Genomic DNA, 27,865 nt, shown 5'->3' with positions numbered 1-27,865 from the left:
ATCCGCTGGGACCTGGTCCGCCGGGAGGCTGGAGCCGCCGCGGGCTGTGCCCGGTTCACGGACAGGCGTCCGCAAGGCGTCTCACTTGAACGCTCGCTTTCAGCCCAAGTTTCGCGCCCGTTCCAGGTCGCGCGGCTCCGGTGACGACCCCTCCCCCTTCCCGAGGCCCGCAGGCTCCCGGGCGGTCGGTCTCCGGGTTTGCGTTGAGCACCCGCCCCCGCTGCAGCCCCCGGCCCGCGGAGAGCCCACCTCCTCCGCCGGCCCGCGCCGCCCCCGCCTCCGCCCTGGAGGCAGGGGCGGGGCAGGGGGAAGCGGGCAGCGCGCGCGGGGCCAGAGGAAGGGCAGGAGGGAGGAGGAGGGAGCAGGAGGGGGGTGATGGGGGTGGAGGAGGAGGAGCAGCAACAACAGGAGGAGGACTGCAGCCCGCGCCCCGCCTGACGACCAGGAGGAGGAAGAGGAGGTGAGTAAAGAGCCCGCGCCCCCGCCAGGGGGAGGAGGAGGAGGAGGAGGAGGTCAGCAGCGGGCTGCTGCTTGAGGACCAGGAGGACGCGGAGGGGGAGGAGGGGGGTGAGCAGCTGCCCCTCTCCGCGTCCCTCCCCCCCACCCCCGCGCTCGGACCGGACGCCCGGGTCCCCGGTCGCTGCGGCCCCCAGCGCTTACCGGCATTCGGGCCCCGGCCTGGGGGTGTCGGCCGAAGGTCCCGCGGCGCCGTCCGCGTTGAGCCCGGAGGCCCGGCGGCTTCGCCTCCGCGGCCGGGGCTGCTTCTGGGCAGCCTGCTCGGGCTCCATGGCGCGGAGGGGGGTGGGGCGGTGGCCGGGTGCCCGGGGGACCCGCTGGGTCGGGCACCGCGCCCGACCACTGCTGCCCGGAGAGCAGTTCCTGTCAGGAGTGCGCCGCCACCGCCGCCGCCATCTTCCGGGGTTTGAAAATGGCGGCCGTGCGGCGCCCAGCCAATCGGGGGGCAGCAGGCGGTTGCTAGGAAACGTGAAGTCCCGCCCTTTTGGCGCTTAAATGGAACGGGGCCAGGCAGGATGGTGAAGGGGTCGGTCCTGCAGATTCCTGGATGGCCTTGGATTTAGTTCAGACCCAAATTCTAAATCCCCAAGTCCCGTTACCTATTTCAGTGTTCATTAGGACTTAACCCACAGGCCACGGCAGATTGGAAGCACTTTAGATCTTTCTTAGTATTGGGGGAGAAGAGGGATCGAGAGTAAGGACCCAAACTGATGTGGCGTTATTGGCCGCATACGCGCTAAATTATTCATGTGAGATAAATCCCCAGTTACCAAAGGTGGTGGAAATGTGTTCTCAGGGCTGTCTCTAGGAAACCACTAAGACCGAATTATGAGCCGTCCTGTCTCCCAAAAGGGAGAGACATTTTCTCTTTAGCAAAAGAGAGTGAAGGTGCCTTCATCCTCTAAGTGTATGAAGGCGGCAAAAAGCTCAGCATCCAATAAAGGGCCTCCTTAAATAAAAAAGACGGTTGTTAAATAGCACATTCTTTGATTTTAAATATTGCTTTTTATGTCTCAAAGTCTTTAAAAATAACTTCTTCCGGGTTATTATAGATTAGTCCGTTAAACGTTGGACTTCGGCTCAGGTCATGATCTCAGGGTTAGTGAGTTCAAGCCCCCCCTTGGGGCTCTGTGCTGACAGCTGGGAGCCTGGAGCCTGCTTCGGATTCTGTGTCTCCCACTCTCTCTGCCCCTCTCCTGCTCGTGCTCTGTCTCTGTCTCTCTCTCTCAAAAATAAATAAACATTAAAAATAACTTCTCCTTTGATACTATGATTCCATTTCTGGGAACCTGTCCTAAGGAATAAAATTATACATACATGAAAGGGTAGAATATGCCAGCTGGGAATATGACATTAGGATTATTTTGAGCTGTGGGCACTTGAAGAACACCAGATACAAGAAGGACATTCTCGTCTCCACTTTTCTTCCTAAAAACTGGAGATAAAACTTCCATGTGAGCAGCTGCTGTCCCTGTGCCAGGAAGAAAGGAATCTTCTTATCACCAGAGATTGGGAGGACAGGTGTACAGAGAATTCTGTACAAACAGCACTTATCAGAATAACTCTTATCTTCCCTTGGTCTCCTCATGTATTTTAGCTACTTTCGCACAATTGCCTCTCTTCATCTGACCTACTATATGAGCACTAAGGTTTTGCCATTTCGTTGGATCGTCTTTTTCCTGTTGGGGTTGGGGAGCTCCCATGTACATGTGAAAATTTATTTGTTTTTCCCCTGTTAATCTGTGTTCTGTCATTTTAACTCTCATGCCCAGCCTGACACACTGAGAGGGTAGAATTGAAACTTTGTTTTCCCTGTAATGTGAAGATATTAATGGCCTTGATGTTTATAATATCAGAAAAAGTAAAGGTAGTCTAAATAAATAATGATGGGGAAATGGTTAATTATCATTGACCCACTGGAAAAAATATTTTGTTGTTTTTTTTTAATGTTTACTCATTTATTTGGAGAGAGAGAGAGCGAGCAGGGGAGGGGCAGAGAGAGAAGGAGAGAGAGAATCCCAAGCAAGCTCCCTGCTGTCAACACAGAGCCCAACGTGGGCTTGATCCCACGAACTGTGAGATCATGCCCTGAGCTAGTCAGACACTCAACTGACTGAGCCACCCAGGTGCCCCGTGGAAAAAATATTTTCAGTCAACAAAAATGAACTATGAAGTGTATAATAGGATAAGTATACCGTAATTTTTAAATAAAAACATGGACTATAGAGGTATAATCAGTACATCCTGAGTCATGAATTATAAGAGATTTAACGGAGGAGGAAGATGAGATCAATGTATTAAGATATCTCTAGGTAGTCAGAGTATGAGTATTAAGTTATTATTATTTTTACTTTCTTGTGTTTTATAATTTTTTAAATCACAAGATGCTGAACTTGAATTACATTTATACCACAAGGAAAAATTCTTGTGTTATAAGAATCATGTTGTGATATTTTACTTTATCCTACCCTACCCAAAATTAAAAAAGAAAATATTGCTTTGCAGCAGTTAGAGTAAAACAGTACAGAAATGCTGTCTAAAGAGCTTTGTTTTTTAAAGTTTATTTATTTAAGCGGGGCTTAACAACGGGCTTGAACTCACGACCCTGAGATCAAGAGCCTCATTCCTCCAACTGAGCGAGCCAGGCACGCTGAAGTAGCTGGTTTCCACCCAAACAGCAATTTACAAACATTCTCTTGTGGGATGTTCTCAGATCATTTCAACGACTAGTATACTAATACAAATTAGGACCCAAATCAAGAATTCTAAAACCTATTCTCTTATATTCTCTAAAGAAGTCAAACTCTCTTTTTGTAAACCTGCTTACCAAGTGATACATATCATGCTTGTTTCAGCAACCAGCAGGGTCACACAGTGTGTACTAGCTGGTGTATAAGTGGGGTTGTAGAGGAAGAATCCCGAGAATTCATCCTGTCACTTCTGACCGTCTGCCTGACCACTCTGTGCCGTGGATTTACTTCTGTTCTTCCAGCGAGTCCTCAGACTCGTGTCTTAAAGCTCTTAAGGCTGTGCTTTCTTAAACTGCCAATGAGGAGGTTACTTTACGGTAAACTTGCTTTACGAAGAAAAGTTTCACTAATCTCACCGGACCAGCAGAAGAGTGTTTATTGGCACAACGGGGCAGACTATTTGAAATCAGGTTTGTTGTGTCTTAAAATCTATCGTGTGTTTGTGTGTACGTGAAGTGAAAGTTGTTCATTTTTTGCATCTATCTATCATCATTTGCTATATTGGTTTGCTTTTAGATATGTCAATGAGAAAAACCGTAAAATTGGAAACTGGAGTGCTAGCTGGAGGGTTTAAGAAGAATGAAACTTGGGAGGCACCTGAGTGGCTCAGTCAGTTAGGCATCTGACTCTCGATTTCAGGTCAGGTCATGATCTCACAGTTCGTGGGCTCAAGCCCCACGTTGGGCTCTGCGCTGACAGCGTGGAGCCTGCTTGGGATTCTCTCTCTTCCTCTCTCTCTCTCTGCCTCTCTCCTGCTCACATTCTCTTTTACTCTCTCTAAATGAATAAATAAACTTAAAAAAAAAAAAGAAGAAGAATGAAACTTGGAGGGAAAAATGTGTAACCAGGAAAAGCATTACTAATTAGAAGTAGATTGGGGCTAATTTGTTTCATGCTTAGACTCTCTTAAGAAGATGCCACTGAAGTTTTAAAATACTGAATTATGTTAGCAATGGGAGAGGAGGATGGAGGGGGAACAAGGTAGGCATGTGGGCACCACGGGGGAGGGAATGACAATGGAAAGTGACTTTGGCTGTGGCCACCAGGGCCGCCAACAGAGAATTAGCAAAGATAACTTCAGAAAGGTCAGTGTATCAATGGGAATTATTTCTCAGAGCTGAAGAATTTTTGTTTAACAAGAATTTCTCACTTAGAAGGTTTCTTCTTCTCAGTTTCTTAGCCAGCAAATAAGTGGCCTATATTAAAAAATACTTAAGGGAGGAACTTTGTAAAGAAAGGAAATCCTAACCATAAACATACACTTTCATACTTGCAAGTTTTCTTTCACTCTCTCTCAGGACCGAAGGACAGCCACGCCTGTGTCAGTGAGGGTTCTACCAGAGAAACAGAGCTAGTAATAAATACGTTTATGTATATGTTTATATTTATAGAAAAACGGAGATTTATACAGAGAGAGGTTTAAGTATATGTTTATATGTATACGAGGTAATGGAGTCGCATGTTATATATCTGTGGAGATGTATTTCATGGAATGGTTTATGTCATTGTGGACACTATAAAATCTGAAGTTGGCAGGCTGGCAACTCTTGGGTAGGAGCTGAAGCTGATAGTGCTGTTTTGCTTTTAAGGCCTTTCCACTGATTAAGTGAGACCCACCCACATTATCAAGGGTAATATTTACATAAAGTCAACTGATTGTCAGTGTTAGCGGTATCTACAAAATGACTTCATAGCAATACATGGATTGGTGATTGATTGAATAAGCACCACGGGCTATCCAAGTTGACACATGAAACTAACCATCACAGCAGAAGACTTCTCCAGACTTGAAATTCCAATTATTATTAGTTGAAGAAACTTTATTCTTTTAAGATTTAGTCTTCTAAGGAATAAAGGAATTACTAAAATAAAAGGAAAAAAAAGGATATGTTTCTTACATTACAAACGAGATTTTTCTAATTTTGTTCTAATTGCAAATCTTAAGTTAATCATAGCTCTAAGTGAGGTTGAGTATTAAAAACAAAAAATTAGGGGTGCCTGAGTGGCTCAGTCATTTAGGTGTCCAACTCTTGGTTTCAGTTCAGGTTATGATCTCACAGTTTGTGGATTCGAGCGCCGCATCGGGCTCTGCACTGGCAGTGTGGAGCCTGCTTGGGATTCTGTCTCCCTCTCTCTGCCCCTCCCCTACTCATTCATATTCTCTCTCTCTCCCTCTCTCCCTCTCCCTCTCCCTCTCCCTCTCCCTCTCCCTCTCTCTCTCTCTCTCTCTCCTTCTCTCTCAAAATAAACAAACATTAAAAAAATGAAAAAAAATATAAAAAATTAAACATACCAATGGCCAGAAATGAGATACTCAGATCTTCTGATTTTCCCTTACCTTGTCTCAAACTAAAAATATCAGGGGCCAAGGGGAGAAATTTGACACAGCAACAAAATAAACAAGATTCTGATTTTATAAAATGGAACAGACTTACTCTTTGTCTTTATTACATGGAATGATCAGAACCCTAAAAATTTGGGGGATTATTGGCAGGTAGAGACAGACAGGACTGGTTTCATGAAGATCAAATTCTGTAACACTTAGAACTCATAAATTCGGGAGAAAACTGCTGGAGAGCACATGATTAAGGGAGCTCCTCAGGCAGAATCAACAGATACAAGATATGGAAGGAATTTGAGTGATTTGTTGGGGTGATTAAATGGGGAGGTACATTTGGAGGAGGGGTGTCAGTTGGCCTCTTCCCCCTCCTCTGCATGTGGAGTACACTTGCCCACAGGCTAATGCAGTGGGGATCCAGGAGCTGGAGATACGGAGTAGTGCCTCAGGAAGCTGAATATTCCAGGGAGGATGGGGAACACTAAACCAGAAGAGAGATACAAGCCACTCTGACTGGCGGTACATTCCAACCCTCCCCCTTTATAACTAGAAGCAGGCTGTAGAAAATAGCACAGGCTGGAAAACAGAAGTCTAAGACAAAACTGGGTAAAAGACAAAACAGTGATTGTTAAAAGGTTTAAGGAAAACCTTCACAATGAGACAGACCTCAAAATCCGAAAGAGGGAAGAATTAGGACACAAGGAAAGAGAGTAAATAAAGCAAACAGAAGAAGACTTGAAAGGGAAAGGTGAGATGCCAATTCAGCCATGAAAAAAAAAACACACTAAAATTCTGGTCATTTAAAATATAAAGTAAACCAAAAGACATATCAATAGCAGGACCAACACAGATGAAAAGCAAATGAACTGGCCAAAAGTTGTAGCTGAGGAATTTTCCAAGAATATAATGCAGAGAGCCAAGAAAAGGAAAGCATGAAAGAAGTCAAAAGTCAAAAGGGCAGAATTAAAAATTTCAACTTACATCCAACAACAGTTCCAGGAGAGAGAACAGGCAATAAGGAGAGGAGAAAACAAATAAATAAATAAATAAAAAGCTCAGACCCAAGAAAGAATATGACCTGAAGATTAGAAGAGTCGTCCAGGTATGGAACGAGGTGATTTAAAGATTGCATATAGATACGTCATGGAAATGTTCATGTTAGAAGAAATAAAGAGAAAAATCATAAAAGCTCTCAGAGAAAAATAGTCTATCTCCAAGGAACAAAGATTCAGAGCAGTGCAATATTTTTCATTGGAAAGAAGGAATAATGGTCAGTATCTTCAGAGTTTTGAGGAAATAAAATTTGGAGCCTAAAATCTCATATTCAAACAAATTGTTATTTAAGGGTGGGGAAAAATGAACACATTTTTGGATATGCAAGAAGCTATCAAATGTACCACTTGCAAAATTGAAAGAATTACTTGCATGTATAATCCAGCAACATGACTAACAAATCCAATAAGAAAGAATAAATGGGATACAGGAAGCAGTAGTGTGTGAAGAAGGCAGTACGATTTCTATTTATGCCTAAATAATTGTTGATGGCTAATGTAAAATATTTATTTTAATGACACTAAAATTCCAGATATTATCAATTTTGGAAACTGTGGGGGTGAGGATGGGCATTAAAAACGGAGGATTGGGGTGCCTGGGTGGCTCAGTCGGTTGAGCGTCTGACTTCAGCTTAGGTCATGATCTTGTGGTTTGTGAGTTCGAGCCCCACATTGGGCTCTGTGCTGACAGCTCAGAGCCTGAAGCCTGCTTCAGATTCTGTATCTCCCTCTTTTCTCTCTGCCCCTCCCCTGTTCACACTCTGTCTCTCTCTCCCTTTCTCTCTCAATAAACATTAAAAAATATTAAAAATAAAAGGGGGAAGATTGAAAATGTGTGTGTGTGTGTGTGTGTGCATGTTTTGGGGGCAATTTATTTCTAAAAGACTAAAATATGTAAGATTAAAATAAAGTATATACATTAATGTATATAATTAAATTTGCATATTAAATTTTAAAGTAATAGAAGTACTGGAAAATGTGTTACAACTTACAAACCATGAGCGAAAAATTTGTGGTACAAAGAAAATTTAATCAGTCTTTCAAATTGGAGGAAAGTAATAAAAAACATAGTGGAAAACATAAAGTAAGACAAGAGTATACCCATGCATATTGTAATCACAGAAATGTGAATATGCTACATTTTCCCAACGCAAGACAGAGACTCTCACCATTTTTAAAAGAGGTGCATCCACAGCAAGTTTAAAAAGAAGCGATTGGAGTTCCTGCTCCAGTAACAGGATGTGACAAGTTATCGTGACCGCTTTGACCACTAAGTAAAAGAAAACTTGCCCAAATAAAGCACAAAGGAACATACTGAAAGCACCGATGAATAAGATAGTAAAGAATTAGTAGGCCATTTCTTACGAAATGAGAGGGGTGAGTGGAAGCCAGAAATCCCCTTTGTGTTACGGGTGTTTGCCAAACGGGAACACTTCATTCTTCATGGACTCAATGGGCACACGAGGGAGAGCGACCAATGCCCAGGGCCCAATCCAAGACCGTTTCATAGGAGACCCTTCTCCATAATGGTCAACTCCCCAAATACGTTTAGAATAAGGGTAAACGCACCCCAGCTTCTCAACACCCAAGAGAGACAAGGTGATTTTCCCTGGTGTTGAGCACAGCAGGGTATTGGGAGGGATTTTATAGCCACAAGCTGGCCTTAGATTACAAAGTAACCCCAAGTTGCTTCCCTTGGATAGTCTGAAAACTAAAACTCGAGTGAATCAATTTAAACAGATGATACCCCCTACATGACTTGAAGAAGGAAATGCAAATCCTCTCTGGAGAAACGTGTCCATCCCAGACTTCAAAGACTTCAAATAAGTTTTCAAAGAAAACCAGAAGCTCACAGTCAAAAGCAAGCACACAAGGAAAAAAGGCCACTGTTGGTAAGAATCAGAAAAAATAACTGACATGGGCGCCTGGGTAGCTCAGTCAGTTAAGCATCCGACTTCGGCTCAGGTCATGATCTCGCGGTGTGTGAGTTCAAGCCCCGCATCGGGCTCTGTGCTGATGGCTTGGAGCCTGGAGCCTGCTTCAGATTCTGTGTCTCCCTCTCTCTCTGGCCTTTCCCCTCTCGAGCTCTGTCTCTCTCAGAAATAGATAAACATTAAAAATAAATAAATGAATAACTGAGAGAGGAAAGAGACCTGCAAAGATGTTTGTTTTGTCGAATAATCATGCAGATTAGGAAACATCTACAGTGACTGTGTCTAAACAAATAGAAGACAAGATGGAAAATATCATCACAAAATAGTCAATTACCAAAAAAAAAGCTGGATGCAGCAGATTTGGAAAAAAAAATTCTAGAACAATAATTAAAATTGAAAACTCAGTGTGTGGCCTTAAAAAAAGATTAGGGAAAGCCAGAGAAAGACAGTGGATGAACAGGAGGATAGCTGGAGAAATTAAGCAGGATGTGGCAGAGAGATACAAAGTGACTGAAAATAGGAGATATTAAGAGATGTATAAGCCACCGTAAAAAACGTCTAATGAAGAGGAAGGAGAAAATGGAAAGAAAGCCATATTCAAAAAGATAACGAGAACTGTCTAAAACTTAAGAAAGACATGAATTGACAGATCATTAAGCCCAACAGATCGAAAGTAGGGCAAATAAAGAAATCAACATAAAGACACATGATGGTAAACCTAAAGCAACCAAAGACAGAGCTAAAAACTCGAACCCAGCCAGAGAGACCTTCAAAGGAATAACATTTTTACGGACAGCTTCTCATAGGCTGTACCAGAAGCCACAAGCCAGTGGATTCAGGGAGAAATACTGGCATAGAATTCCCGTACCCAGTGAAATACCTTTCAGGAAGGTGGGTGAAATAAAGGTATTTCAGACAAAAGAAAAAAAAAAAAAAGAAAAGAAAAAGACTTCACTCAAGGAAATTCTAAAGGACTTACTTCAGGCAGAAGAAGTTTAAAAAAAAAAAAGTTCTGAAATGGGAGAAGGCATGAAAAGCAAAGAAAATGGTAATATGTGGGGAAGTCTAAAGCAAACGTTGATTTTATAAAACAACAGCAATAGTTCCCTGCATGCTTAAATACGTTTTGATGGTTCAAAAGAAGATCAGGAAGGATACAAAAGACAACCTAGAAAATGGGGACAAACAAGATAAAGGCCCAAAATAAGATATCTAAACCCAGCTATATTAGTTATTGCATTAAATGTCGTGCACGACATTCTTCGATTAAAAGATACATAGAGGGATGCCTGGGTGGCTCAGTGGGTTAAGCATCCAATTCTTGATTTCTGCTCAGGTCATGAGCTCATGGTTTGTGGGTTTGAGCCCCACGCCGGGCTCTGTGCAGACAGTGTGGAGCCTGATCAGGATTCTCTCTCTCCATCTCTCTCTGCTCCTCCCTTGTTCACTCTCTCTCTTTCTCTCTCTCTCTCTCTCAAAATAAAAAAAACAAAGATACAGGGGCGCCTGGGTGGCTCAGTCGGTTAAGCGTCCGACTTCAACTCAGGTCACGATCTCGCAGTCCGTGAGTTTGAGCCCCGCATTGGGCTCTGTGCTGATTTCTCAGAGCCTGGAGCCTGCTTCAGATTCTGTGTCTCCCTCTCTCTCTGCCCCTCCCCCATTCATGCTCTGTCTCTCTCTGTCTCAAAAATAAATAAACGTTAAAAAAATAAGTAAATAAAATAAAGATACATAGAAAAAAATCAGTTACATTATGCTTACAAAAGACACATAAAAATATGACAATACTGAAAGGTTTTTAAATTTTTAAGAATGTAAAAAGATGGGAAAGACATCATTCAGATACTAACCAAGAAATCTATATTAAAGTAGTAATGTTAACATTCAATAATAAAGGGGTATCTGGGTGGCTTAGTTAGTTAAGTATCTGACTTTGGCTCAGGTCATGATCTCACGGCTCGTGGGTTCTAGCCCTGTGTCGGGTTCTGTGCTAACAGCTCGGAGCCTGGAGCCTGCTTTGGATTCTGTGTCTCCCTCTCTCTGCCCACCCCCGCACTCATGCTCTCATGCTCTCATGCTCTCATGCTCTCATGCTCTCTCACTCACTGTCTCTCAAAAATAAGCATTAAAAATTTTTTTAAAAATATTCAATAATAAAGACTTTAAGGTAAAATCATTAGTAGATATAGTCATTTTAAAATGATAAAACATTTCAATTCCACAGAAAATATAACAATTTAAAATTTACATGCTCTCAATAACACAGCCTCAAAATATATAAAGCAAAAATTGTCAAAAAATTGTCAGAAAAGAAAAACAGACAAGTCAACAATCATAATGGAAAAATTTAACACATCTTTTTTTTAATGTTTATTTATTTATTTTGAGAGAGAGTGCAAGTGGGGGAGGTGCAGAGAGACAGGAGAGAGAGAATCCCCAGTAGGACCCATGCCGTCAGTGCAAAGCCTGATGTGGATCTTGAGCCCATGAACTGCAAGATCATGACCTGAGCCGAAGTTGGACGCTTAACCGACAGAGCCACCCAGATGCCCCTATTTGAATCTTATATAAGCAGAAGACATTCACATAGTACTTATATACTAGAAAAAGCTATTTTTCTAGCTATTTACTAATTGCTATTGAAGCAAATTTTACTCATCATCTTTCCCCATCCATGCTTGATACATTCTTAATAGGAGAGGAGGATCTTTTTAAGAAGACATTTGTTATTTTGAACAAAAGTAAGCTTGAGTTGGAAGCAAATTTGGGTAAGCTCCAATTAAGTCATCTGTAGTTGTGCACAGACTCTCCAGGGTGTTCAGGTCCCGCACAGACCCTTTGAGAAAAGAGAATGGAAAGACTGAGGGGAGGCTGGACTCCTTTAAGAGAAGCAGGTGTCTCAGCCCCCAGGTGGAGTCATTTCCTGCCTTGTGATAAAGTCCGCCTGGGTGTGCGCCTCTGTCATTACCGTGGGCCAGTGGGGCACCTCCAGAGCAGCATGGTAAGTGGCTATGGTCCCCTACCTTGTTATCACTGTCGCTTCGGTGTGCTAGCAAATTTTACCCATCATATTTGGCCCACTTCACTACCAAACCATCCTTAATAAAGTCTTAATAAAAAAGGAAGAGATTTTTAAGGAGGCCATTTGTTTCTTTCAATAACTGTGTTTGAGGCAGATTTGGATAAGCTCTCATCCCATGCATCTGTAGTTTTGCAGCTTTTAGGAGAAGCTTGGTTGATTTGCAGTTGTTCACTCCTTTTTTCCTTAATTTTTTTTTTTAAATTTTATTTGTATTTTGAAAGAGAGAGAGAGAGGCAGAATCTGAAGCAGGCTCCAGGCTTGGAGCTGTCAGCACAGAGCCTCACATGGGGCTTGAACCCATGAACTGTGAGATCATGACCTGAGCTGAAGTTGAACTGAGCCACCCAGGTGCCCCTGTTCACTGCTCTTAATTGAAGTGCTGAAGCAGGGAGCCCTCCTTCCTTTCGTTCCATGTTTGTTTTAGACCTGGCATGCTGGGTTTTCTGTAGAAATCAAATTGCTTCACTTTTAGGTAGGCTTGTAGAGTTTCTGGGGACTTCAGACCCAGGTCACCATTGCTACGCTCATAAATGCGTGGCCGGGTAAAGTACACGGACATCTATCTCCTTGTCCTCTCTTGATTTCAGTTCTCGGGGGACAACAATGAACATAGTTACTTATAATTCCTGCCTGGGGATCATCTTTTAAGATCCACTGGCCTTTTAGTATCTTATGTGCCAGTCTCAGTAATTTTTAGTATGTTAGAATTTTGAATTCTTAAATGGAAGCAGCCTTTCATACTGCTTATTCATCTTCGATGTTCTTAGCCCCTTGGACTCTCTCTTCAACATTTTAAGGATGTTTAAGTTGTTTTGTTCTTAGAAATGATGCCTTCCTATGTGGGGGCTCCCTGTGGTCCCAGAAACGTTCTGTGTCTCGACTGAATCACTTTCAATATTCTGGGTGCGATATTGTACGATATATGTAGTCTTGCAAGGTATTTCTGCTGGGGGAAATGGGTAAGGGGTATACGAGATCTTTATGGTTTCTTACAACCATGTATGAATCTACAACTTGTCTTTATCTCAAAATAAAAAGTGAATTAGAAAATAGTGCCTTCCTAGTAATTCAAATAGCCACGGTAGCAGCATTTATGAATGTGCGGTGACTTACTAGTATTGGTATTTGGTGGGCAGTTTACAGTCTTATTTTATAGTGTGACTAATATTTAGCAGATGCTCCGAAAGGAGGGAAAGGCTAAGAGAAGCAGAAAGTATAGATAGCCTTCTGTACTTTGGGACACAGTTATGTCTTAATTGGTCCTTCTTGGGCCAAGTATTCCTGGCGAGTCCCAAAAGGACATTATCATGCCTATGTCTGAATCACTTGGGTAACAGACCTTGTGAAGACACTGTTACCTAAATTTAGGGAGCTTTGATCTGATTACAGTAGCTGATGTGCAGAGATCGTTGGAAGCCCAGCAGGTACGGGAGGGATGAGGCCGTGCTTTAAGAGTCTTAGAAGCTGGTTTATGATGGAACATGTTGTTTGATTTTTATATGCCATACAGAGGTGGGAATATTGGTTGGTACTGAGTCAGGTGCTTTATTTATTTTTTTTAATGTTTATTTATTTTTGAGACAGAGAGAGAGAGAGAGAGACACACAGAGAGAGGGAGAAAGAGGGAGACACAGAATCTGAAGCAGGCTCCAGGCTCTGAGCTGTCAGCACAGAGCCGGACGCAGGGCTCAAACTCACGAACCGTGAGATTGTGACCTGAGCCGAAGTCAGACGCTTCACTGACTGAGCCACCCAGGCACCCCTAGTGAGGTGCTTTCTAAATTGAGCTCACAGCCTTTGTCATGGGAGACCCGTAGCTGCACAGAGAAGGAACAAGGGGGAGGTGGTATTCAAGCTGTGAACTTGAATCCCTCATAAAGCAGAGAGGGCTGTGTCAGACCTTGTGAATCAAGGAGACAAAGTACACAGGCTTGATGCAGCGGGAACAGGAACAGAGTCCAAGTCTGACTGCAGGGCTGTGATCAGCCAGAGCTGCCTCCCTCCCTCCCTGGACTGAGTGGTCTTTTTGTTGTGGAGTCTCAACCTGTCCCATGCCCACTAGCCACCGAAACCCAACAACGTGCAAATCCCCAACTGCTGTCCTTGCGGTTTTCAGGATGTAACTTTTTCTTTCCTTCTCTCAGAGGAGCAAATATTCGTGTCTGTGTAAATTATCAAGAAAGTTAGTTGGTGGCCTTTAAGAACAAGATGTGAATGGCGATTTAAAAGTAGGAGGGAGAGTAGAGGCCAATGAGGGTGGTAGAAAACAGTAGACTTTACACAAGAAAAATAATCACTGTCCAGACACAACTGCTGTTAAGATTTAATGTTTTTTTTGCATTTTTAAAGATCGTTTTTGGGGCATCTGGGTGGCTCAGTCGGTAAAGCGTTCGACTCTTGATTTCGGCTTAGGTCATGATCTCACCGTTTGTGGGTTCGAGCCCCGTGTCTGGCTGTGTGCTGTCGGTGCAGATCCTGCTTGGGATTCTTCCTCTCTCTCTGCCCCTCCCCCACCTGCACTCTCTCTGTCTCTCAAAATAAATTAATTAAAAACTTAAAACAATATCTTTCTATGCTTACTTTCTAATGTATTTGATATCATACTTTGTATACAACTATACAACTTACATACCTTTTTACTTGATAATTTATCATAAGCATTTCCCATGTCAAAAATATTCAAGGGTTACTTAACCCTTTCTAAAAGGCCCAACGATACATGAATGTAGACTGGTTCTTGATTTTCACTTTCTAAATAATGCTGTGAGTGCCAGTGTGCCTAAATCTTTGTATTTGAGACTCCTTTCTTAATAATCCACCTATGTATGTCATTTGCCTATTTACCTACTAGGTATCATAAGTGGGTTTTTTTTTTTTTAAGATTTTATTTTGGGGATGGGTGCACCAGGGTGGCTCAGTTGGTTGAGCATCTGACTCGTGATTTTGGCTCAGGTCATGATTCCAGGGTCATTAGATCGAGCCCTACATTGGGCTGTGTGCTGGTTGTGGAGCCTGCTTGGGATTTTCTCTCTCTCCTCCTCTGACCCTCTCCCCCACTTGCATGCATACTCTCTCTCAAATTAAAGAAAAAAAAAGAATTAAATACATACAAATAAAAATAAACTATTTTATGCAAACAAATGGTTAGCTCTCCAACATGTATTAATAGGTAAAAAAGAAACCCGATGTATAGTAACATGTATGTTACGCTTCTGAGTGTTTTTAAGTATGTATGTGTATATGTGGGAAATTTCCAGAAGTATAAACAAAAAAAGTACTTTTATGGAGTATACCTTATGCTAGGGTTTTGAGGTGTTTTTAAAATTTTGTTGTGGTAAAATATATATAACATAAAACAAAATTAAATTAAAATAAAATAAAATAAAATAAAATAAAATAAAAAACTAGTGAAGTCTAGGGAAAAAGGAGATTTTACTTTAAAGTAACCTCTACCCTCCACGTGAGGCTCAAACTCACAACCCCAAGATTGAGAGTCACGTGCTCTACTGACTGAGCCAGCCAGGCACCCCACAAGTGTTTTTTTTTAAATTAATGTATATAAAATTGCCTTATCTATCGCCCTTAATGTGAAGGACTATATGTAAGTTAATTTTTACATACATCAACATTTTTGTTTGTTTATTACAGTATTGAGTCTAAACATTTCTGGGTTGTTAAATCCCTTACATGTAAGTTTCCTTGGTAAATTTTCCACTACTTTTATGCTTAGAACATCCTTCCTTATTCGGAGCACATCTGAATAGTAAACATAAAATCTCAAGATATGAAAAGGTAGCACTTTAAAGTGCACTGGGTCTTAATACGTATCAAGGTTATAAATTGATTTTTGAGGGGGCGGGGTTTATTCCTTTCCAGTAACTAGCAGCTATTTTTCTGGGTGACGCAGCTTGATTTTATACATATATGGTATTTAACATGTATATAGCCTTACCTCATTCTTAGCCCCATTGCACAATAGGCGCTTAAATTACATTGTTGAAAGAAACCTTTTAGTGAAATTGGAGTCCTTGGTTTAATTGTTCCTAAAGCTTACCTGCAGCCTGGTTTTTGCTTTCCGTGAGACTCTTTTCATTAGCTTTATAATACATTTCTGTTGCTGGCTTCAGCTAGTTGGTTTCTCTCAATTGTGAGCAGAATTACTGAGGGACAGAGCGTGTGTTACCTAAGAAGGCCTGCTTCGTTCTAACTTACTATGGCTTATTTCAGAGGGAGTGCCTTTCCATTCACATTGGCCAAGCTGGCATCCAGATTGGGGATGCTTGCTGGGAACTCTACTGCCTGGAACATGGAATCCAGCCAGACGGCGTTGTTCTCGACAGTAAAAAGGATCAGGTGGAGAATGCTAAAATGGAGCATATGGGCGCGTCTTGCAATACCTTCTTTAGTGAGACCAGAGCCGGGAAGCACGTGCCCAGAGCCCTCTTCACGGACCTGGAGCCAACTGTTATAGGTAATGTGGGGCTGGCGTTCTAGTGTGCTTAACCAGGTCCACAACCACAGCAAACAAACCCAGTACGAGTGCCTGGGATCATCAGATTACACTGGATCTATCTCAACAGGATCATAGGGACCCTTTTTAAATTTAGAAGGTCACTCATGACCACGTAAGGTGGTCAGCATGAAACATACCCAGAGGGCATACTAGCTTAGCTCTCTTTTCCTATGTGATAAAACACATCCAAACCTTGTGAGTTTCTCCACACACATCTGTTGTGGCAGAAGATCAGATCTTTTCCTGGATTGGAAAGCCAGTTGCTAGAAGCTTCTGACAAAGAATCTGAAATTTGGCATGACCCGAACATGATTCCAAAGAGGCAAGGAGCCAAATAAATCTTCTAATTGTGGGGGAAATGAATACAACGTTATGATAATGGAAGACTTGAGTAAGCACTTGAAATGGGTCTACAGAAATGCTGGGGGGAGGAAGGAGTCTTACTGACTTGGAAAGGCTGGAGAGGAGGGTGGATTTGGGTTTGGTATTATGCATCAATTATTTACTGCTGTGTAATAAACTGCCTCCAAAATTAGTGGTTTGAAACAATAATGATCACTGTTTTGTCCATGACTCTACAGTTTGGACAGGGCTCAGAGGGCAGTGCTCCTTTCTGCTCTACAGGGTGTCCTAAGGAGGCTCAAGTGGGAGCTGGAGGATCCACTTTGAAGAATTCTTTTTTTATTTATTTTTTTAACGTTTATTTATTTTTGAGAGAGAGAGAGAGAGAGACAGACAGACAGAGTGAGAGCAGGGGAGGGTCAGAGAGAGAGGGAGACACAGTATCCGAGGCAGGCTCCGGGCTCTGAGCTGTCAGCACAGAGCCCGATGCGGGGCTTGAACTCACAAACTGTGAGATCATGACCTGAGCCGAAGTCGGATGCTCAACCAACCGAGCCACCCAGGCACCCCTGGAGGATCCACTTTGGAAGTGTTTCACCCTCATGGCTGGCAAGTTGGTGCTGGCTTGTTGGCTAAGAGCTGGGTCAGGGCTGTGGGGGCCACGGGCCTCCCCGCGGGCTGCCGAGACTTCCTCACAGCACGGCAGCGGGGTTCCAAGAGCAAGCATCCCAGGAGCACAAGGCTGAAGTCCATGGCATTTTAATACTCTAGGCTTGGAAGGGTGTTGACCTGCTGTTGTTCGCTGGGTCAAGGCCATTACAAACAGAGATCCACTGAGGAAGGGAGTATAAGACCTCACCTCTTGATGCGCCAAGAGCGAGGTTTGAGAAGCACACGTGAGATGAGAAATACTCTGGTGGCCATCCTTGGAAAATGCAGTCTGTACGTGCTGGATTAGAGTTCATTTCCTGATCAGAACAATGTCAGATCAGGTATCACACTGAAGGTTGATTGGTGCCCGTGGGAAGCAGAAGCTGGAAAGGGTTATTATGAGGGAAACATGAGAACCGCTGAAGCCAGGATGCCTGCAGACAGATTCAGTATTTGCTAGACGTGAAAGAATTAAAAATAAGGAAATAGCGGTGGCTTCAAGAACAGGCGAAGCTAGTCTGAGGCTAAGAGAGGCAGTTACGTTGTATTTGGACTCTGAGTTATCAGTGCCCGAAGAGAATATCTGAATTTTTGTTTCTGACAAGTGGGACTTTGCAGCCATGAGCTTCATTTGCAGTCTGGTATCCCCGAAACCCGGACGGAGTGGAATATGTCCCCAGAGGACTGCGGTAAATGTAACTAAAGAAGCAACGCGAGAGGCCACATCTCAGAATTATGAATATTGTAGCAGGTATTTTAACTTGTGCCAATCCGAAGACGCTGGGCCAGTTGGAGGTTTAAGACCTGGGATCAGGAGCTGAGCAAGTCAGGGAAAAGCTAGGAGGCAGGAAGAAACCAGAAGAAATTCCCCAGTCCTCTGGAATATAGCATAAAGAGAGGGTCAGGAGCTGGTCCAAACAAAGAGGCGTATGCTCCAGCTTGGAGGAGAAGGTGCTGATTTTCCTTATTCTCTTCAGCAACAAAGAGAGCCTCATACGTGTGAGGCACTGTCCTTGACATTGGAGGTGTATGTAGTCCTACTCTTCATGGAGCCCATATTCTAGTCGTGGGCAGTTCTATAAAAACCAAATAGTGTGCCTGATGGTGATCGGTGGATGGGGAAAAATAAGGCAGAGCTGTAGGGGTAGGGAATGTTGTCCAAGTGGTGGGAGGTGCTTTTTCTAAAAGAATGTCAAGGAAGGCCTTGAAGAGAGGGCGAGCTGAAGGAAGAGAGGGCGAGAGCCTTACCTCTCTGGAAGAGATCAGAAAAGACTTGATGGACAAAGTGATAGTCCATCTGAATCTTGAAGACGGGGTAAGAGGACTTTTAACAGTTCACAGATGAAAGAGAATGGAAAACACGAGCAAAGACACACTCAGATACCTGTGAATATTGTTTCTGCTTGAAAATGGAGAGGGTGTTGATATAGTGGAGTCACAGAAGACTTAAACTGGCATGGAGGCAGACTATGGAATTTCCTTGAATAATATGTGTGGTATGAATCTGATGGGAAATAAAAAGACTTAGAGCAAGGGAATGGCAGATTTAGAACTATACTTTAGTAATATTAATCACAGAGATGTATTCATTCCTGTATTCAATATTTCTTTAGCACCTGCTCTGTGCCAAGTACTGATCTAGAAAGAGAGTAGATTAAGTTACAAGATTTTTGTGTTGGATGGACTGGAATGGAGAATACCAATTTGAGAGGGGTCTAGACAGTAGAGGATTGAGGCGCCTGGTGGCTCAATCAGTTAAGCATCTCACTCTCTCAATTTCAGCTCAGGTCATGATCTCATGGTTCATGGGTTCAAGCCCCGTGTCGGACTCTGTGCTGACAGCACAGAGCCTGCTTGGGATTCTTTCTTTCTGCCTCTCCCCTGCTTGTGCGTGCTTTCTCTCTCTCTCTCTCTCTCTCTCTCTCTCTCAAAATAAGTAAGTAAACTTTAAAAAAAATAAAGAAGCAGGAATGGATCATTTGCCAATGGATGTTCTTGAGAGAATTCAGGGGTGTCTCCCAGATTTCGCTGTTTCAATAATGGGGTTGAGAAATGAGGTAGGAATTCCAGAAGGCGACCTAGTTTTGGGCATGAGGAATTTGAAGGCTCTGCAGCTTGGTCCCTTCCCCTTAGAAGATGGGGAACCAGAGGTGTTCAGTGAAAAGTTACCCGATAGAGTTAGTACTAAAAAGCTGTGAAAGTGGCTGATGTTCTCCAAAGCCAGCCTGAGTGGTTTTGAGTAAAGGAAAGGTAAGTTTAGGTTGTGTTTGTGGAGTAGAATTCTACTAAAGATATTCATAGGCAGAACAAGGGAGAGAGGGGAGGGAGGGACGGTTCAGAGTGGCTGAGGGGCCCCATGACTGAGGGTGGGTTGTTCTTCTCCTCCTTCCCTCTCTTTTCTGGGGTAGTGACCAAGGATTTGGTGACGGGGAGGAAGGTGCTCATTGAGGAGTTCTGATTGGAATAATGGGGTGATGGTGTGTGAGACCTTGGAGATAGGAGTAGAGATTTAAGACACGTTTGGAGAGGAGGACAGAGGGTCAAGTGACGTGTGAGGAGTGTGCCAAGTGTGAGTCTGAAGGGGCCGAGAACAAAGCTGGGGTGGATGGTACCCGTGAGGTGGGGACCAGGCGAGGAGGGATTTGGGGCGGGCGGCAAGCCTCCGGCTCTGATCACCCGTCACAGGGCCAGGCTATGTGAGCAGACCCGTGAAAGTAACACGAAGGGAGGAGGAGTGGGAAAAGAAACTACCGGGAGCACAAGGTCGTGGTGAGAAGGAATTTAGCAAAGTTCAATGAACATTCATCCATCTAGGTAATGGGAGTAGACGGATGAATGAATATTGATCCCTTCCCTGCTGCCGTCCTAGTGAGTTCAGGCTGTTGTGACAAAATAGCGTAGACTAGGGGTTAAACGGTGGAATTTATTTCTCGCTGTGGTGGAGGCTGGAAGTTCAAGACCAGGGTGGCAGCATGGTCGGTCTCTGATGAGCGCTGTCTTCTGGCTTTGCAGATGGCCACCTTCTTGCCATGTCCTCACATAGCAGAGAGATCCGCTCTCTGTCCTCTGACAAGGGCACTAACCCCATTCATGAGGGCCCCACCCCCATGGCCCGGTGACCTCCCCACACCATCACACCGGGGGTGAGGCCTTCAACACCTATTCAAGACAGATCTTGGGGAGACACGAACATTCAGTCCATAGCAGTACCATGTATCAGTGAGGAACTGCACGGATATTTTCCTATAATCCCTTTAGTATTCTGTCAGGAAACCTTGCTATCCTCAGTTAACAGATGAAGCCGCCCAGTCTTGGGCAGGTTCTGGAACCTGCCTTAGACTGTTGAACTTTTGAGGGTAGAACTGGGTTTGACCCCAGATTTGCATACTAATGAGAGCCATTCTCTTTTTTTTTAAATTTTTTTAATTTTTTAATTTTTATTTTTTTCAATATATGAAGTTTATTGTCAAATTGGTTTCCATACAACACCCAGTGCTCATTCCAAAAGGTGCCCTCCTCAATACCCATCACCCACCCTCCCCTCCCTCCCACCCTCCATCAACCCTCAGTTTGTTCTCAGTTTTTAAGAGTCTCTTATGCTTTGAAGAGCCATTCTCTTTTAACAACAACAACGAAACAGCATAAGCTAGTGGAGAAGACAATGTAAATGGTGGTAGCAACACGAACACCTGTGTTGAGCCGAACCATATAAAGTTGCCAGCGGTTGATTATTTTTTATCTAAAAAATGTCAGTGTTGTACGATGCCACCTAGTAACAACAGAAATGTCTGCCAGGTGCAGAGGTATCCCCGAGGAAGGGACGAGTAACTAGAGAGCCATCCAACGTCTTCTCCCAAGGGAGCAGCACTGACAGATTCACAGAGGCCTGGAGGAACCTGCACGTGTCACAGGAGTTCCGTGTGGCAGGAACTTGGGGCCGAGTAGGGGGGCAATGGTACAGAAAGACCATCGGGCTGGGTCGTGGGCTAGGAGGTGTGGTTGGAGAAAGGCTTTGGCAACTTTAAGATTTTGGGGGAGACAGTTGTAAGGATTTCAGGTGGAGTGGGGCCGAACAGCTTTGGAAGTAAGGAAGCAAGGAATGTCAAATCATCCTTTTTAAAAACCACTTCACTTCCTGAGGGTGCTGGTTAGGTAAAGACGCTGGGCTAGATCACTCGTGTCTCTGAGCAAAGTGGAAAAGGTGCCAGGAAGGGAGCAGACAGTTTGGGTGTGCTCACGAATGGCAGTGCTATAATCACTGATCTCTGGAAAAGTCGATTTTACTGAAAGAATTTATGGAACTACCTTGAGAATCTCAAGTGGACATTATCATGAAGAACCGGGCTTCCAGAATGCTATAAATTCCCTTCTTAGGCTGAATTCAGCCTTAGACTTTTAGGTGAAAAGCAGAGTCCACCCAGAATTATATGCCCACTTCTATCTTGTTTATAAGTGTATCTTTTAAAACCTTAACTTTGGGTTTTTTGTTTGTTTATTTTTTTTGGTGTGCGTATGTTAAAACTCATTTAAATAAATTTTGGTAAATTTAAGTATTTGGGGGTGTACAAAATTGTGGTTTAGAAATTCATGGTGATGTGCAGGGGAGCAAGGTGAGTTGAGAGAGCCATCTTGTTCTTAGACATTGGCTCATTTCCTCTTAGGCAGTGATCTTCTGAAATGAACTATAGGTATCTGGTGACAGGACCAATGTGGTATTTGCATAAATACATGTCCTGAGCTAATTGTATCATCATTAAAAAAAATTTTTTTTTTAATGTTTTTATTTTTGAGAGAGAGAGAGAGAGAAGACAGAGCAGGGCAGGGGCAGAGAGAGAGGGAGACACAGAATCGGAAGCAGGCTCCAGGCTTCGAGCCGTCAGCGCAGAGCCCGATGCTGGGCTCGAACCCGTCAACTGCGAGATCATGACCTGAGCTGAGGTCGGAAGCTCAACCGACTGAGCCCAGGCACCCCTGTATCATTATTACTTATAATGGTTTCCTGTGGGTAGCGCGTTGTGCCCTATGATCTCATTTAATCCTTGTAACAGTTCAATGGGGCAGGTCTTGTTATTATCCATGTTTGTGAGATGCGACAATGGAGGCTTAGGGATGGTAAGTGACTGCCCCGTAGCTGAATGGGGAAGGAGAACCTGAATGCAGGAACCGGATTCTTGGACACACGCCCTTGCTGCCGTGCAGTGTCCCGCTGTAACCAGGGCAGCGTCCCCAGAGCCTGCTTAGCCCTCCAACATAACTCTTCAGGAAGTGCGCTATGTGGATGGTTCTAAATTTGGGGAGGGGGACACGGACCTGGGACACATGTGTCTTGGCATTTCCTCATGCTGCCCAGGTTTCTAAAAGGCAACAAAAGTAGGCAGGAGTTGTGCTTGGTTGTACTGAAGATTGCCAGTATCGTAACCCGTTTCCCTGTTTTAGGCATTTATGTTAACTGCATTTGAGTTGTGTGAGTGTTTGAGTTGGCCACACCTTCCTTGTTAAAGCCTCTTTCCTTGCATCCTACTAATGATTTAGATTGGTACGCTTTTCCTTGCTTTGCTGGCACGCAGTTGGCCATTTGTGGATAGAGGTACTTGGCCTTGAAATGCCAGCGTGATCCCAGGGTGTGTGATGGGTGTGAATAGTGTCTCTTAAATATCTGTGTCCACCTAGAACCTCAGAATGTGACTTCATTTGGAAATAAGGTCTTTGCAGCTGTACTGAGTTAAGATGGGGTCACACTGGTTGGGGGTCGGCCCTACATCCCACGGTCTGCGTCCTTATGGGAAGAAGAGGGGACACGGCAGGGGGAATGGCATGTGTGACAGAGGCGGGCACTGGGGTCATGCAGGTACACTCAGAGGAACTCCCCAAGCTGGCAGAGGTCACCAGAAGTCAGGAGAGTGGCATGGAACAGCCTCTCCCTGTCACCTCCGGAAGGGACCAGCACTGCTAACACCCTGATGTGCGACTTCCTGAGCTGTGAGAGAACAGATTTCTCTCGTCCGAAGCCACCCAATTTGTTGTCATTTGTCACGGCAGCCCTAAGGAACTGATGAAGGGTGTGTGATAGGGAAACATACTTTCTGCTTATCTGGGAATAATGATACCCGTCCCTAAACTAAGGAAGGGTGATTCCGTGGTTTCAAGCCATTTGTCCACCACACGGGAGGACGGAGCAGTCGGGGTCCTGGGCCGTGCAAGAATTCGGAGCAGGGCGTGCCGACCTCATCTCCCCCTGCCCATGGGAGCATGCTGACCTCGTATCCCCCTGCAGATGGGAGCGTGCCCACCTCGTCTCCTCCTGCAGATGGGAGCGTGCTGAGCGCCTCTCCCCCTGCAGATGGGAGCGTGCTGACCTCGTCTCCCCCCTGCAGATGGGATCCAAGCCGGCCAACAGCGCTCGCTCTTCCCCCCGGAGCAGCTCATCAGCGGGAAGGAAGACGCGGCAAACAACTATGCCCGAGGCCGCTACTCTGTCGGCGTGGGCATCATCGACCTCGTGCTGGAGAGGATCCGAAAGCTGGCAAGTGGCTCCCCTCTCCCTAGACAGGTGCCCCGGTGCCTGGGCCCCACCTCCCAAGGGACCGGCATTTTCTAGCACAGGCCTCATGGCACCCAGCCTCTCCCCTTGGAGCCTCCTGCGGATGCGCAAAGTCGAGAAGCCACCGTATGTTGGCTCTGATTACGCTTTGTTCTGTAGGAAGGGCCGAAGAGACCTTTACCCTTGTTATATATAGCCCCATCTACTCTTTTTTGTTTTTTTTTTTTTTTCTAGATTTATGGGGAAATGTTTTATTTTTCCCCCACTGCTTTATTGAGGTCTGACACGCAACATTGTGTAAATTTAAGGTGTACGTGTGATGATTTTATACACCTGTCCTGTAGAGCGATTGCGGGAATATGGTTAACGTGTGTGCGTGTGGTAGGAGCATTTAAGATCTCTCTTAGCAACTTCCTTTTTTTATTTTAGTTTTTTTAATGCTTCTTTATTTTTGAGAGAGAGAGAGTGCGAGGGAGGGAGGGGCAGAGAGAGAGGGAGACACAGAATCTGAAGCAGGCTCCAGAGCCCAACGTGGGGCTTGAACCCGTGACCGCGGGAGATCATGACCTGAGCTGAAGTCGGTCACTCAACTGACTGAGCCACCCAGGCGCCCCATTTCTTAGCAGCTTCCAAGCGTACAATACAGTATTGTGGACTAGAGTCACCATGCTGCCCGCTAGATCCCCAGAACTCATTCACTTTCTAACTGAAAGTTTCTGCCCTGCAACCGTTGACTCTGGGTTGCCCCCACCCACAGCCCCTGGCGGACACTCTTCTACTTTCCCTTTTTATGAGTTTGATCCATGCATACAAATGGGATGATACAGTATCTGGCTTTCTATGTCTGACTTCCCTCACTTAGCGTAATGCCCTTAACATGCATCCATGCTGTACAAATGGCAGGAGGTCCTTCTTTTTAAGGATTAGCCCTCTTCCACTCTTGCTTCTGCCCAACTCGTGGCTTATGTTGTTATCACAGACTTCCAAAGCATCTGGACACTCGTCCTTTTCCAGTAGCATCCCACTATTTGTGAAGTTAACAAGAGGCACATCCTACCTGGAGATGAGTTACCCTACTTACGAACAGTCAGTTCTTCTTCAGGGGTCTGGAGAATCCTTTGTCTAGGACCTGTTTTGGTGTTTGACATAATCCTTAAGTAATGCGATGCCTTTTACACCCACAGAGTAGACTGGGTATAGAGGTGCTAAGTACTTCATCTACTGGCGGAGGGGGAGGGATCTGTTGCTTCAGTATTTTGCCAGTCATTTTCTTGTCTTTGTTACTGATAAAGACCTTGCTTTAGATCACATGCAGATAAATCCGTGGAGGGCAGCTAACGACAGGTGGACGTTCAGGTTTTGCCTACAGTAAAATTCTAAAGCGCTTCCCCTACTCCACACGCTCGCATGTGTTACCGTGGCGTTGATCACGGTTGACCAGTCCTTTGTGAAGGTTTTGTTTGTGCGGGGGAGCTTGTAGTGTCCCCTCTCACTGCTTCTGGCTTCGCTGGGCCCATTCTCACGTCTCCTTTACTTCCCCAGGCGGAGCACTGCAGTGGGCTTCAGGGATTTTTGATTTTCCGGAGCTTTGGAGGAGGGACTGGATCGGGATTTACATCTCTCTTAATGGAGAGGCTCGCGGCAGAATATAGCAGGAAGACAAAGCTGGAGTTCTCGGTCTATCCGGCCCCCAGGATCTCCACTGCTGTCGTAGAACCTTACAACTGCATCCTCACCACCCACTCCACCCTGGAGCACTTGGACTGCACCTTCATGGTGGACAACGAGGCCGTCTATGACATCTGCCACCACAAACTCGGTGCCGAACGCCCCTCTTATGCCAACATTAATAGGCTGATAGGTCAGGCGGTCTCTTCCATTACTGCTTCCCTCCGGTTTGAAGGGCCGTTGAATGTGGACCTGACTGAATTCCAGACCAACCTCGTACCGTATCCGAGAATACACTTCCCCGTGACAGCCTTTGCCCCCATCGTCTCTGCCGACAGCGCCTACCACGAGGAGCTCTCCGTGTCCGACATCACCGCTGCTTGCTTTGACTTCTCCAATCAGCTGATCAAGTGCGACCCTCGGCTGGGGAAGTACATGGCCTGCTGCCTCCTCTACAGAGGGGACGTGGTCCCTAAAGATGTGAATGCAGCCATTGCAGCCACGAAGCTGAGGAACTCTGTGCAGTTCGTAGACTGGTGTCCAACCGGTTTCAAGGTGGGCATCAACAGCCAGCCACCCATGGTGACGCCAGGAGGGGACCTGGCCAAGGCCCGGCGGGCTGTGTGCATGTTGAGCAACACCACGGCGGTCGTGGAGGCCTGGGCCCGCCTGGACCACAAGTTCGACCTCATGTACGCCAAGAGGGCGTTTTTACACTGGTACGTCGGAGAAGGCATGGACGAAGGCGAGTTCTTAGAGGCCAGGAAAGACTTGGCAGCCCTGGAGAAGGATTACGAAGAAGTGGGGCAAAGTCCCTGAGGCAAATGTGGCCGGTGAGGATGAAGACTCCATCAAAGCCCGTGCTTTCTTTTCAGGACACTATTTACGCCTCGCGGGTAGATGTCCCCATTAGAAGAAACTGGAAACCGAATCAAGCAAGACCCTGAGTTCCACACTAGATGAGATGGCTCGGTACCAACAATGAGCTCAGATTTCCTTGTCTGTAGTGCAGTTCAGCACGGCTCCCTTGAACCTTTCAGGTTTGGGGTCCTTCGAGCTACTGGATCACCTCTATGTTTCTTTCCTTCTTTTTTTTTTTTCTCATAATGGAAACCTAGCTCTATTCTTGGATTTTGCAACAAAAGACCGTGAACCCCTAAAGTCAGTGCTCTTGCTTTCCCTTTCCTGAGGTGTAAAACAGCACATATTAATTATTACTGTTATTTCCCCCATGCCTATATTTTGTACGTTGATTAAATAATGAATATTTTCAGTATCATTCTTTTCTTTCTTCCAAATGTGGGCCTTAACGTCTGAGTTTGCTGTTTATACAAACAAACCAGTAGCAAGAATATTCTTGGGTCTTTCAAATATTTTTTTTTTTAACGTTGATTTATTTTTGAAGGAGAGAGAGACAGAGAGTGAGGAGGGAGGGGCAGAGAGAGGGGGAGACACAGAATCCAAAGCAGCCTCCAGGTCTGAGCTGTCAGCACAGAGCCCGACACAGGGCTTGAACCCGTAAACCACGAGATTATGACCTGAGCCGAAGTCAAAGGCTTAACCCACTGAGCCACCCAGGCGCCCCGGGTCTTTCAAACATTTGCATCTGTGATCCTGTGGGTCAGAAGGTGAAAGTGAGCTCCCTCGGCTCCCCATCCTTGAAGAGATGTTCTCCAAGTGTGGCCAGCAGAGCCCTGCATCAGACCCAGTTGAGAGGTTTGGGGGAAAAAATGCATAATCTTGAGCTTCGCTGTGGACTTGCTGGATGAGAAGCCCTGGGGACTGGAGAGGGCATGATGACCCAAGAGTTTGAAGTTAAACAAAAAACAAAAAACACGTAATGGAATTCATTTTTGGTACTAAATTATCCCACTTTCAAACCAGCTATAACTCAAAATGGAAAAAATAGCTATAAATGCAGTAAAACCATCAGCCACTTTTTTTTTTTTATAATCCAAGATATTTAGTCTGCCTAATTGTTGGAAGGTGAACTAGATACTGCAAAGTCTTCCTCTTGAGCTGATGGTAGTTTCCAGGTGCCTCCATCAGCTGTGGTGTTTACCTTACAGCCCTGGTCCTCCTGTGTCCTCTCTTGGCCTCAGCGTGGTCAGGGCTTTTGGTTCGGGCAGATACTCTGAAGGTAATAGATGCCAAAGCCTTGGCTGAAGGCGTAAAGTCGAGTGTCCTATTGAGAGATTTGCCAAACTGCTGCATTACCATCTCCTTGCCTATGCCAAGACCCAGAATGGCCCCTCCACCTTTGCTGGTTTCCTGGTAGATGCTTTTAGGTACTGACCTCACCGCCCTGGGATGTGGCCTTCAAGAGCTCCATTCGCACGATGGACCGTTTTGCCTGCTTTCTGCTCACACGTTGCCACCACGGAGGCCAGTGAGCACAATTTGGTGGAAATGATGTCTCCACACCTTAAGACATGCCTGTCTGTCAAGATACGGTTTTCCCCAGCCCAGCCATCGGTG

The 27,865-nt window shown here is 44.9% G+C and overlaps 3 protein-coding genes across 5 annotated transcripts in view; 2 read left to right on the top strand and 1 right to left on the bottom strand.

Annotated features, from left to right (window-relative positions):
- The window catches only part of NET1 (neuroepithelial cell transforming 1), a 60,743-nt gene extending 59,829 nt beyond the window's left edge, over window positions 1–914 (bottom strand). The window contains exon 1 of the mRNA XM_027073324.2: window positions 661–914. Within this exon, the coding sequence (XP_026929125.1) occupies window positions 661–788 (128 nt within the window). The 5' untranslated portion in view covers window positions 789–914. The remainder of the gene's footprint in view (window positions 1–660) is intronic.
- Window positions 352–26,663, top strand: TUBAL3 (tubulin alpha like 3). 3 transcript variants are annotated; one of them, XM_027073326.2, is made up of 4 exons: window positions 352–460; window positions 15,900–16,143; window positions 23,553–23,701; window positions 25,262–26,663. In XM_027073326.2, exons 2-4 carry the CDS (start codon window positions 16,041–16,043, stop codon window positions 26,204–26,206), a joined length of 1,197 nt encoding a protein of 398 aa, XP_026929127.2. In that variant the 5' UTR covers window positions 352–460; window positions 15,900–16,040; the 3' UTR covers window positions 26,207–26,663. The 3 variants fall into 3 exon arrangements, with proteins under 3 accessions (XP_026929127.2, XP_053081178.1, XP_053081177.1); XM_053225203.1 differs by lacking the exon at window positions 352–460 and adding an exon at window positions 2,033–3,676; XM_053225202.1 differs by lacking the exon at window positions 352–460 and adding an exon at window positions 10,839–11,591.
- LOC106988139 (aldo-keto reductase family 1 member C23-like protein) overlaps window positions 367–27,865 on the top strand; it is a 130,605-nt gene continuing 103,106 nt past the window's right edge. Inside the window, exon 1 of the mRNA XM_053225207.1 lies at window positions 367–460. The gene's annotated coding sequence lies outside the window, so the exon portion shown is untranslated. The remainder of the gene's footprint in view (window positions 461–27,865) is intronic.

The sequence above is a fragment of the Acinonyx jubatus genome, chromosome B4, assembly GCF_027475565.1.
Source record: "Acinonyx jubatus isolate Ajub_Pintada_27869175 chromosome B4, VMU_Ajub_asm_v1.0, whole genome shotgun sequence".
NCBI lineage: Eukaryota > Metazoa > Chordata > Mammalia > Carnivora > Felidae > Acinonyx > Acinonyx jubatus.
Note: the sequence above shows the minus strand (reverse complement) of the source record. Positions and strands in the feature narration are given on the sequence as shown.